Below are 12,554 nucleotides of genomic sequence, written 5' to 3'. Positions count from 1 at the left end.
GAGACATGCTAAAAAACTTTAGAAATTCTTTGTGAAAATAGAAATACCAAGGCATCAAACGGCGTACTTGATTTGATCTCTACTATTAAGTAAAAATAGTCTAAAATAACTCTATAACACTATCTAAATTGGAGGAACGCCATTGTGATTGGCATCTAAAATCCTAGATTAACACATGTGCCATTAATAAAAAATAGGATAAAATAGTCCCATAAATTTGCAAAATAACCACCCACAAATGTTGGAAGTCAGAACAGGTCAAGAGGTTATTAACAATACAAATAAGTCAACACGGGTTAATTAGCTAAGAAATCGATAGACCACTTCAACATAATAATGGGGGCGCGCACTTAGCTTTTCTCGGAGAGACACGGACTGAAACCTGTTAAAAACAGTTGGCTCCAAGTGTGTCAACCTGGAGGCATCCAAAGGTGCTTAGCTTAACATGGATCTTCCAGCCGAACAGATTCGATCGGGAGTTGTCACATCTGCAAAGCAACTGGAACAGAAAGCAAATGTGGAAGCAGGAAATTTGAGCTGCAAAAGCATGGGAAAACTTTGCATTCTGAACGATCAAAGTACGTGTGAACGGTCGCATCCCTGTTTTCTAAAGATCAAAGCAAACATATTCCCTATTCCTTTCCTCGAATACGACGGGCAGTGAAATTGTCTGGTATACACCCATGCTGGGATTTCTGTCTATACGCAAGTGCGTGTATCGTAGCTAGCCAAGTGCACATAAGTTGTAACAAATCTCAAATAAACAATGCCATCACTACAGAAGTTGTAAATTCTACTATGTTCAGTCTTGTGCGTGGAAATCAATCCACAAATTCAACACAATCATTTCAGGTTTCAAAAGTTTCTTGTGGCGCATACATAACTACAATAGCAAATCGACTTAAATTTCCTATCGCATGTAGTCCATGAAAATTTGTATTTTTGAAACCAAGTTTTGCTTTGGATAAGTGATCTGAACTGAAGGTGTAACAACATACTGTTTACTTTCAAAGATGCAGAGAACTGAAAGCTTGAAAACTTTTAATCCCCAAAGCGAAGCTGATTAAACATGAATTTTGGCGGCCCAAATTAATAAATTTAGATTCATACAAGGCTAAACAAGTACGCCTAGCAATTCTCATAGCCATGTGCTCCACTTCACCTCTCAACGTGGCCTAGTGTGCTTCCCAGCTCACTACGATCACCTTTTGAGATTACTTCGTGCAGAATCACTCAGCAGAACTGGTAGCTCTATATAAAGCTAACCCTGCGTGCGTAGTGCAGCAAACTGAAGCTGCAGCATCCTTCCATGCACACTCCAATGGCGAGCTCCACCTGCTGCCTGGCCATTTCAGTTTTGCTAGCGTGCTCCTTCCTTCTCCCTCCTACCCATGCTAGGCTTCTCCTCGCCGACGACACCAGCAACACCGTCAACGACAGCAAATCCTTTTCCATCAGAGCCGGCAGCGGGGAGGGTGGCGGCCGCGGTTTCGGCGTGAGCATCGGCCACGGCGGGCACGACACATCGATCGGCATCGGCGGCGGCTTCGGAGGCGGAGCCGGCACTGCCCGTGGCGGCGGCGCGAGCGTGGGAGGCGGAGCGGGCGCTGGCGTCGGCATCGACGTAGGACACGGCGGGGTCGATGTTGGGATCGGCGGGGGCGGAGGCGGTGCGGTCAGCGCCGGCAGCGTGCAAGGCGGAGGCGGCGGCGGCGGCGGTGTTGGTGTGCACATAGGCCGTGGTGGAGTGAGTGTTGGCACGGGCGGGGGCGGCGGCGGCGGTGTGGGTGGCGGAAACGATGGCGGTGGTTCCGGTGGGGGTAGTGGTGTTGGACGTTCCGGCAACGCGGTCGGGAGCGGCGGAGGGTACGGAAACGCGAATGGTAGTAGCGGGGGTGGAGCTGGCAGTGGAGTTGGGTCAGCCGGCGGAGCTGTTGGCGGCGGCTCTGGAGGTGGCGGTGGCCAAGGTTGAAGAAGTTTCTCTATCTTATTAACCCTACAGGTATAAGTCATGAGTGCAACTGGTCACTGATTCTAATGAACTAGAATCCCCAAAAGGATATAGATATACTACATCTAAAGATCGACATGTATATTGAGATATGAAAGTAATACTCTGTGTTGGTAAGCTTGGCATCTTCTGCAAAGTGCTTAGTGACAATTGTAATATATCTGCACGGTATATTGTTGAATGAATGAAGTGAAACATGTACGATGTATTATTGGTATCTTATTGTGTTGGTAAAAGTCACACGCAAGGTAGCCTAGAAATTATGGAGATTAAGAATAGGAATGTCGCTTTCGATACCATGCTTTTCATCATAAACTACTACAAGAAAGTAGGCATTATTTCAGCCATGAACATTCTTATTAGGAGCCCCTTTGAGAGGGCTCCGCGTGAGGTTGGAGCCGGAGCCAGAGCAGGCGGAGCTGGTCTTTTTTCTGGCTCCGCTGCCTCCGCCCGTTTGCCATGCGAAACGGCTTCGGCTCTCCCAACCTCCCCGGCAGAAGCGCTCCACCGGCGCGGGCGTTTGGTGCGGCTTCCGCGCAGGAGCTGCCGGCGGAGCCGTTGCGGAAGCCCTCCTAAAGAGGCTCTAGGTATCGATGGTTAAAGATTTAACGTAGGAATCCATGACACTCTAGGGTTGGCCTATGGACAACGGGTCCCACATGTAAGAGTAGGGAATCCATATAAGTCGATAGCCAGTATAGTGAAAGAACACCATGATTGAAATATTTAGACATATAACCATGAGCCAACAGCCAGAGAATCATGAGGATCCAAATATTTAGACATTTTTCTTGTTTTTTGAGAGGAAAGCAATTAAGCATGGACCCAACACAGGCTTAGCCCAGCTGGGCGGGCCAGCTAAGCCAGCTGGACATGGAGAAGTTTCAGAAGCCACTGATCTGCGTCGATACGAGCGCAAGAGTGCATGTAGATCTACGAGTCATGAGAAAATTACAATTATAGCATTCCAAACAATGCGCTTCATAATTTTACCACTTGTAACATTGATATTGTAAAATTAGGACTCCAAACACTAACAATTTGATTGTACTGCCATTTGTTGTATTTTTCCCTCTTTTCTTTTCAGGTATTTGGCAGGATGAAATGACCTTCTTACCCCTCTATATTGCATGGATTAGACATGCTGGATGCATCGTCTTCTCATCCTATCACCTATCGGTCGTCTCCTAGGGCACCGCTACCTCCCGCGCCCCACCGCTCGCCGCCGCAACGTCGCCGCCGCCCCACCACCGCCGCCGCGCTATGGAGAAGCCCCACCCGACGAGCCAGCACCGCCCCCAACCGCCGCTTGCGCCGCGCTCCTAGCCGCCGCCTGACGAGCCAGCCCCTTGCCGCCGTCAGCTTTGGCCCACGGCCGAGTGTGCCCCTGGCGAGGCAGCACTCAGCCCTAGCCGAAGCCGCCCCTCAGCCCAGGCGCCGGCCAGCCAGCCAGCCAGCCCAGGTAGCGGCGGCCAGCCGGCAGCCAGCCAACTGGCTAGCCTGCCTGCCCGCGACGACGTGGTCAAAGAAAAAGGCCAAAGGTCAGCCTGCCTGGTTGTGAGAGACCGAAACGAGACGTGGTGCCAAAAAAAAAAGGGTAAGAAGGTCATTTCACCTTGCCAAATATCTGAAAAGAAAAAAAGAAAAGAGAAAAATACACCAAATAGCAGTACAATCAAATAGTTGATGTTTGGAATCCTAATTCTACGATGTAAATTACAAATGGTAAAATTGCGAAGCGCATGGTTGAAATCCTATGATTGCAATTTTCTCACGAGTCACCACGGTGAAAGAGCGTACGCCATCGCCTACAACAAGCTTAGTTTAATTCGAGGAGACGGCGTGTCGTCAGAAGTCCAATGATTGCCTCATCGAGGTGACAGCCGACAGCAACTCCGCAAGCCACTGGGGAACGACGACTCCAAAGATCGCTGAAGAAACCTCTTGCGTTTGACCAGAGTGGCAGATTGAGTTGAGTGTGCCCATCACGGAGCTCGCCCGCCAGCGACGGCGGCGCCTGCTAAAAATCCGTGGCTAATTAGTTTTACCAGCTGGTGTGGCCGCCGGAATCGTTAGCCGCCGCCTTGTCCCTTCCTCGCCTCCACTCTGCCGGCCCCGGCACAACAGCGCGGCGGGGCGCGCGGCGACAGCGACGCCGGCGACGACGCTACTACGTCTATAAAACGGCACGGGATGTCAGGATCCCTCGCGAGTCCACCGGCCGGCTGCCGCGTCCTTCGTTCCTGGTTCTGGGGGATACCGGCTCTGGCTGTGCCCGGAGGCAGGCGGCGCGATGGGAGCTCCGGCGGCGGCGGCGGCGGGCGCCGGGCAGGGGCAGGGGGAGGGCAAGGAGTACCCCGGCAGGCTCACCCTCTACGTCTTCCTCACCTGCACCGTCGCCGCCACCGGCGGCCTCATCGTCGGCTACGACATCGGCATATCCGGTAACCGTCCGTTCCATCCCTCCAAGTCTTCTTGGGTGTCTTGGGTACTTGTAGCATCTGCTCGGCAATGGTTTTGCTGTATGTGGACTTGTAGACTGTAGAGTAGTAGAAACGGGCGGACTGCGGCCACAAGCGGAGTAGTGCCAGATGAACACTGCCCCGGTCAGAGGGTCAATGTAAAGCCATCAAATGACCTGGGGCACTTTTCAGTCTGAAGTAGTGAAATCACGCTTGCAAGATCACCAAAATTATCCACCTGCAACGAATTCTGATACTAGTCTCGCACCACAAACGAATCCTCTGTCCGTCCAGCGACATGACTCTGCGCGCCACGCGTACGCAGGCGGCGTGACATCCATGGACGCGTTCCTCCAGGAGTTCTTCCCGTCCGTGTACCGCGAGGAGCGGACGGCGCGGGGCGGCGGCAGCGGCCAGTACTGCAAGTTCGACAGCCAGCTGCTGACCGCGTTCACGTCGTCGCTCTACCTGGCCGCGCTCGTCGCCTCCTTCTTCGTGGCGTCCGTCGCGCGCTCGCTCGGCCGGAGATGGTCCATGTTCGGCGGCGGCGTCTCCTTCCTCGCCGGCGCCGCCCTCAATGCCGCCGCGCGGGACGTCGCCATGCTCATCGTCGGCCGCATCCTCCTCGGCGTCGGCGTCGGCTTCGCCGGTCTGGTAAGTTCAGAAATCAGAAGCAGAGCTGCCTCCATTGAAGAAATGAACAACAGAGCAAGTAACGCTAACGCGTTCTCTGTTCCGATCTTCAATGCGTGTGTGTAGTCGATCCCGATCTACCTGTCGGAGATGGCGCCTCACCGCCTCCGCGGCACGCTGAACATCGGCCTCCAGCTGATGATCACCGTCGGCATCTTCTCCGCCAACCTCGTCAACTATGGCGCGGCCAGGATCCGGGGCGGCTGGGGCTGGCGCCTCAGCCTCGGCCTCGCCGCCGTCCCGGCGGGCATAATCACCGCGGGCTCGCTGTTCCTCCCGGACACGCCGAGCTCCCTCATCAGCCGCGGCTACCACGAGCAGGCGCGGCGGGTCCTGCGCCGCATCCGCGGCACGCATGACGTGGAGGACGAGTACGGCGACCTCGTGGCGGCCAGCGAGGCGCCCGGCGCCGTCCGGCGGCCGTGGCTGGACATCCTCCGGCGCAGGTACCGGCCGCAGCTCGCCATGGCGGTGCTCGTCCCCTTCTTCCAGCAGCTCACCGGCATCAACGCCATCATGTTCTACGCGCCCGTGCTGTTCAAGACGATCGGGCTCGGGGGGGACGCGTCGCTCATGTCGGCGGTGATCACGGGGCTGGTGAACATCGCCGCCACGTTCGTGTCCATCGCCACCGTCGACCGGCTCGGCCGGCGCAAGCTCTTCTTCCAGGGCGGGTGCCAGATGCTCCTTTGCCAGGTACACGCCAATCGCCATGGCCATTTACCTTACTCACCCTCTGTCCCTCTCACGATCTGGGCACAAATGCTGACACGATCTTACGACGCGCGCAGATCATCATCGGAACGCTGATCGGCGTGGAGTTTGGAGCGAGCGGGGACGGCACCATCCCGAAGGCGTTCGCGGCGGCCGTCGTGGCGCCCATCTGCGTCTACGTCGCCGGCTTCGCGTGGTCGTGGGGCCCGCTGGGCATCCTGGTGCCGAGCGAGATCTTCCCGCTGGAGATCCGGCCGGCGGCGCAGGGCGTCAGCGTGGCCGTGAGCATGCTGTGCACCTTCGCCGTCGCGCAGGCCTTCCTCCCGATGCTCTGCCGCATGCAGTTCGGGCTCTTCTACTTCTTCGGCGGGTGGGTGCTCGCGATGACGCTCTTCGTCGCGGCCTTCCTGCCGGAGACGAAGGGCGTGCCGATCGAGAAGATGGGGGTCGTGTGGCGGACGCACTGGTTCTGGCGGAGGTTCGTCGCCGACGAGGACGGCCGTGCCGGAAACCGCGACGTCGAGATGGACTACCGGAAGGCCGAGGGCATTGCTGTTAGATAGTCGTAGTCTTGTAGTCAGGAAACCGGAAGGAGCACGTATTAGTTCACGTGAAGCACGATAGATGGGTCAAACCAAAACAAAACGTTGGTGAGCAACTAGTACAGTTTTGGATCTTCTATATATGTTGGTAATGTTTATCGTGTGATCATGCTGTTTTGGATCTTCTATACATGATACAAAAGTGTGTGAAATTTTAAATCTATTTCATCATTTTAAGATACATTGACAAGAATTTGCAACGCAGCATGATCAACTTCAAATAAAAGCCTTCAAAGGCATTTGAAAAACAAAGGAAATTTGCAATAGTTCATTTCACAGTATGAAAGTATAATCAAGTAGGACTGGCTATCAAACCAGAGCTATGAAAGAAAAATTTAAACCTTTTAGTTCCAGAATCTCAAACTCTGTAAAAGAGCATGATAGCTTCAAAATGTAAGTGAGGCTCTGAAATTTCTTTTTTTTAAAAAAAAGACTTGCAAATACAGTGGCTTTGAATTCAGTGGCACTGACGATGGTACACCTTTGCCTAGAAAAAAAAAAAGATGCACCGATCAAGCCATGGTTTTGGAGAAGATAAATTATTACTTTCGAGAGAAGACTGACAACATAAAGGATGGCCAATGGTCAATGGACTAGCTGATCCGTCAGAGGTAGGCCGCCGTACCTGATCCGCCAAAACCTAGTCTAGTACTGACGAGCGAGACCACCTGGTTTGTCGGATGGAGTCCATCTTGGCCTCTAGGCCTTTACGATCTGGTCGAATGGTTCTTCATAATTACGGAAAGAGCGAGCATATGGTAAAAGAAGATATATAACAAGCAAATTGCCCAGCAAATTACAATATACTCACTCCGTTCCAAATTGTAAATGGTTTTAGTAAATTTAGATACGTAATTTTTGCTATATATCTAGACATAACATTTATCTAGATGCATAGCAAAATCTATATATCTAGATTTATTAAAATAGTTTACAATTTGGAACGGAGGAAGCAGTCTATAGACACATTATGGCTAACGTCACCTCATGCTGCAAAATTACCATCATGTTTACATTTCTTAACCCACAACGGTAATACTAGAGCTAGGACTTGGGCATTCCAGACTGGCACGGCACGGCCCCTTCATAACTAGTACTGCTTTAGATCTTCTATATGTGGTGGAAAAGAAGTAGCATAATTGAAACAAAAGTGTATAAAATTTTAAATCTATCTCTGAATTTTCAGATGAGAGAAAAGAGTTTTCGATACAGCACGATCAGCTTCAAAGGAATTCAAAGACACATTGGAAAAGAAAGAAAACTCTGTAAATAGTTCATTTCATTTCATAATATGGAAGTGTAACCAAGTAGGACAGGCTATCAAACTAGAGCTATGGAAGAAATTTTAAAGCTTTCAGTTACAGATATTAAAAAAGCATGGTACTAGTAGCTTCAAAAATTAAGTGAGGCTCTAAAATTTATGTTTTTTTTAAAAAAAAGGACTTGCAAATGATATGCAGTGGCCCTGACGATGATACACCTTGGCCAAAGAAAAGGATGCATCTGATAAATTACTTTCAAGAGAATTTCATGGTTTTGAAGGAGCTAAATTAGTTTGAGGAGAAGACCATAACAACATAAAGGATGCCCAACCGACTAGCTGATCCGTCAGAGGTAGGCCACCTGATCCGCCAAAACCTGGTCTATTGAGAGACCGCCTCTTATCCTCCGCGACATGGTCCGTCGGTGCGAGTAGACCACATGGTTCGTCGATCGGATGGACTACACGATGCCGTTGTGGAAGGAATGGGTTACCCGCACCCATGCCCGTATATTACCCAGCTCCAATTTATCCATCCCCAAATGATTGGGTAATTACCCAACGGGCATGGATAATTCATATCTGCCCAGAGGCAGCACTCATACGTACGGCTAAATGCAGCTGATCATGTAACTAGTGCTTCTGCTTCCCCTACGCCGTGTTGACTCGTCGCTGGAAGCGCAAAGGCTTGTGCTGTGCGGGCAGCCAAGACTCGAGTTCGGCGTCGAAGTCGTCAGGGCGTCCACCCTAGACCCGCCGCAAAGGTCTAGAGTTCGCTGAGGAGCTAGCACTGAGCACGGGGACCTCCATTCGCGAACTCCAGCGCCGCCGTCCGCGATTGCCGCCGCCGTCGCCACCGGACGAGGAAAGGTGCATGAAGACGGCCAGCACGGTGATGGCGCACGTGCTCAACCTCCCGCCAGTCATGCAGTCATGCACTTAGTTGACGCCGGCGGCGACAATGCCACGGAGAACAGCACTCGTTGCGACGGCAGCTACGTATAAACTGATGTCATGGATAAAATGGGTATTACCCACGTATACCCTACCCATACCCAAGTTTATATGGGTAACCCCGTACCCTGCCCAAATACAATGGTTATGAGTTTCGGTATGGATGCTGGATACCCAACGGCATCATGAGATTCATGGAGGCCATCTTGCCCTTACGATCTGACCATTGTCTGATTCTTCATAACCTGGTCCAAGAGTAGTGAAGCTGCTAGTAAGTTTGACGCCCGGAAAGTAAATGGCTGATCCTCAAAAAAAAAAGAAAAAAAACTTAGTCTCTTGAAGACCAGGCCATTCACAATCTACTCCATTTGGTCATTTAGGGTCCGTTCGTTTCACCCCTCTAAAGCCCGAAACATCTAAACTTTAGAGGCCCGGCACCGAACAGCCCTCTAATCCGGCCTCTAATAAGACCGCGATTCTTTAGAGGGAGCGAGCACTCTAAAGTTTTTAGAACCCTCTAATGGGAAACGAACACACCCTTAGTGAAGCGACTTATTGGAGCTCCAAAAGCTTGCTCGTCCAATGGCGGGACGCAAGGTCTTCCAAGTCTTGGTGGGTGTTAAGCTAGCCACTATGCCAGATACCCCTAATCTGAGACGCGCTCTAGGCAAAATGCGAGACGAGCAGGGGTCGCGTCCCCATTATCGCGTCTTTTGTAGTCTGAGACGTCTCAGATAAGCAAATGCGAGACGCGTGTCAGACCCGGGGCCACCGGGCTGGGCATGTCACGAAGTTTAAGAGATTAAGCCCGTCTTATCTCTTATTCATTTTGTTTGTCTCTTGTTTATCCCGTTTAAATAGGAGATAGAGCTAACCAACGCGAAGAGGATCTACTCGAGATCAATTCTGGTGTGATCCCGCGGAGGGGGTTGGTTAGCGTCTTTGTAACTCTGACCTCTCGGATATATAAGAGAGGTCAGGGACCCCCCTCAAAAGAGGGAGATCATTAGGTCATTCTACACCAAAGAGAATACAAACCACCATACAGGACGTAGGGTGTTACGCACCGCGCGGCCCGAACCTGTCTAAAGTCTTGTGTTCTTTGCACCTTCGAGTTCCTGATCTCGGCGTTCCCTCACCCGAAACTTACCACCTTGGATATATCCCTCGGTGGGCAGCCGGTTAAACACCGACAGCTGGCGTGCCAGGTAGGGGAGCGCGTCGAAGATTCGCCGGCGAGCTCGATGGCATCTTTCAAATTCATCAGGTCAGTTCCCTCTGAGGGTACGACGTTTGTTTTTGGCTCGTGGGTTTGCGTTGCAGATGGTGCGGGCAACTTTCGGCGATTCCTCGTTGACATGACGCCGAAAACCGTCGCTGCGGATCCTCGCAGCGGCCTCGACAAGTTCGTCGACGAGCTCGACAACTTGCCGCTCCACGCTTCCGCGGCACAGGTCGAGATGGAATCTGTTCCAAGCTCGACTTCTTCTGGTGCCGCGACAACTTTCCCTGGTTTGGACTCGTTCCAATTCAGGGATTCGCTGGGTCGGACTCAACCCGGCTTGCGCGAATCGGCCACTGATCTTCAGGAGGCCAATGCGCTTGGATCCCTCTTCATGTTAGAGAAGGATCTAGATCTGCTGCTCCGGGACGGAAACCCTGAAGCCACCGCGTGTCGGGAGGCTTCGGGCTGTTTTGGCCCCGGTGATTTGATGATGGCCTCCTCGCCAAAGGGACACATCGTGCATTGGAAGGGCATGAAGCTCTCCAATCTACTCGAGGCAGAGAGTCGGCTCGTGGCTCACCTCGAGCCATTGCCTTTCCAGGAGGGCAGGCCGTTGGCCACCGCGGCGGAGGAGTCGACGGAGCTAGTCGACGAAAGTTCTCATGAGCTTTCCTCCCGCCAGGTGCTGATGGCCGAAGAAGGCGAGGACGGTGGGAATCTCCTCATCGACAACTTTGATGAGATATCCGACGATGAGATCACAGCCAACGCCGGTAACGAGAACGACGCCGATCGTGTGGCGCGGAGGGCCAGGAACAGGGCCCGAACAATCCGGCGGAGGAGAGCTAACGAGCGAAGGCGATCTATGCATCGCGAGCTCGACCCCGAGTTTGCTGCCGTAAGCGAGCGGGGCTTCAGGACCCTGGTGGCCAACATTGCCAGGGTCACGGCCATCCTCGAGCGCAGCCATGACCCGGAGGTACGTCAAGCACTCCTCTTTGCACAGAGGGCTTGGATCCAGTTGGATCAGCATAATCCGGCGTCCATCATCCGGGAGGAGCGCGTGGACGAGAGCCGGAGCCAGGCCCGCAGTCGAACGACTAGTGGTCGTCCTCAAAATCAGATCAGCAACGACAACGCACGCACGAGCCAGGCCCCTGGCGGGAGGCAACAGCCACCGCAAGGGGGTCGTCCGCGACAGGCCAGTCGACGACCTCTTCAGGAGGACCTGCGCCAACACATTAACGACGGTCGCGACGCGCGCACCGTGATCTCCTCCAGGCGCAAGACTCGCGAAGAGGTCGAAGCTGAAGGTACTGATTGTAGTGATCGATTCCCTACTTTCTCTGCTCGTTTCAGCAGCTACAAGTACCCGGAGGGCTTCAAGCCGATCGGCATCACCAAGTACGACGGCAAGCAGGCTCCCCAGCAGTGGCTCCGTTGCTACTCCACGGCCATTGATGTCGCGGGGGCTCAAATATCACCAAAGTCGTCTACTTCCCGATGGCTTTGGACCCTGCGCCGCTCACTTGGCTGGAGAGCCTCGGCAGCAACTCCATCGACTCCTGGGAACGACTTAAGAAGGTCTTCATCGACAATTTCCAGGGAGCAATTACCCGTGCAGGTACTCGGCACGATCTTGCCCAGTGCAAGCAAGAACGTAACGAGCTCCTACGGTCCTACACGCGTCGCTTCTTCGACGTCCGTGCCACCATCGCGAACATCTCGGAAGAAGACATCATCGACTGCTTCTACAACGGCATCACCGATCCAAGCATATACAGAGATTTCGGGCGGAACAGGCCGAAAACTATTGCGGGCCTTCGTGATATGATGCACGATTGGTCCGAGCAGGAGGAGAAGATGCGGGAGCGGTTCCCGCGGCGCCATGATAGCAATCTGCGGCGTCCAAACGACAACCGCAGCGACAAAGGCCAGCGGGACTTTTCCGGGCCACCCCGGAAACGAAAGCCAGATGATCTCATCGCGGCTATCGATCGTCCTTCGCAGGGCAAGAAGTCGACAACTCAGGAGGAGTTCGAGAAGCTCCTACAAAAGAAGTGCTCGTGGCATCCAGGCGCCAGCCACGCTGCCATCGACTGCTACCACCTTCGGTGGACGTTCAGCAACTCCGGTGGCGGCAGGAAGAACAAGAAGCCTGTTGACAAAGAACCCGAGGACGATGATCAGGAGGATCACGGGCGCAACCCAAAGTTTCAGGATGCGTCGAAGGTGGTCAACGTCATCTTCGGGGGGGACGAGGATTTCTGTTCCAGGCGGGATCAGAAGCTGCTCCTCCGAGAGATTATGTCCATCGAGCCGGCGGTACCACGACCACTCCGTTGGTCGGAGGTCCCCATCTCATTCTCTCGTGATGACCAGTGGACGAGTTTTTCCGAACCCGGTAAGTTTCCCCTGGTTCTGGATTCTGTGGTGGCGGAGGTCAAGCTTACCAAGGTCTTGATCGATGGCGGGAGCGGGCTCAATCTCATCTTCGTCAGCACTTTGAAGAAGATGGGTCTGGATTTCAAGGATATGCTGGTACCCAGCAAGTCCCCTTTCTACGGCATTGTCCCAGGTAACGCGGCACATCTGCTCGGTATGGTGGTCCTCCCGGTAACCTTCGGTACGC

General features: G+C 53.1%; 2 protein-coding genes across 2 annotated transcripts; both read left to right on the top strand.

Annotated features, from left to right (window-relative positions):
* Positions 1 to 1,298: 1,298 nt before the first annotated feature.
* LOC112873022 (glycine-rich cell wall structural protein 1-like) lies at positions 1,299 to 2,219 on the top strand. Its single transcript, XM_025936055.1, has one exon. The coding sequence runs from the start codon at positions 1,310 to 1,312 to the stop codon at positions 1,970 to 1,972; it is 663 nt and encodes a 220-aa protein (XP_025791840.1). The 5' UTR covers positions 1,299 to 1,309; the 3' UTR covers positions 1,973 to 2,219.
* Positions 2,220 to 3,951: 1,732 nt separating this feature from the next.
* LOC112873021 (sugar transport protein MST2-like) lies at positions 3,952 to 6,556 on the top strand. The gene is made up of 4 exons (XM_025936054.1): positions 3,952 to 4,455; positions 4,799 to 5,127; positions 5,233 to 5,862; positions 5,958 to 6,556. The coding sequence occupies exons 1-4, from the start codon at positions 4,305 to 4,307 to the stop codon at positions 6,441 to 6,443; spliced, it is 1,596 nt and encodes a 531-aa protein (XP_025791839.1). The 5' UTR covers positions 3,952 to 4,304; the 3' UTR covers positions 6,444 to 6,556.
* Positions 6,557 to 12,554: the final 5,998 nt, after the last annotated feature.

Source organism: Panicum hallii, chromosome 9 (genome assembly GCF_002211085.1).
Source record: "Panicum hallii strain FIL2 chromosome 9, PHallii_v3.1, whole genome shotgun sequence".
NCBI lineage: Eukaryota > Viridiplantae > Streptophyta > Magnoliopsida > Poales > Poaceae > Panicum > Panicum hallii.
The sequence above is the reverse complement of the archived record's forward strand: the minus strand, read 5'-3'. Positions and strand labels throughout refer to the sequence as shown.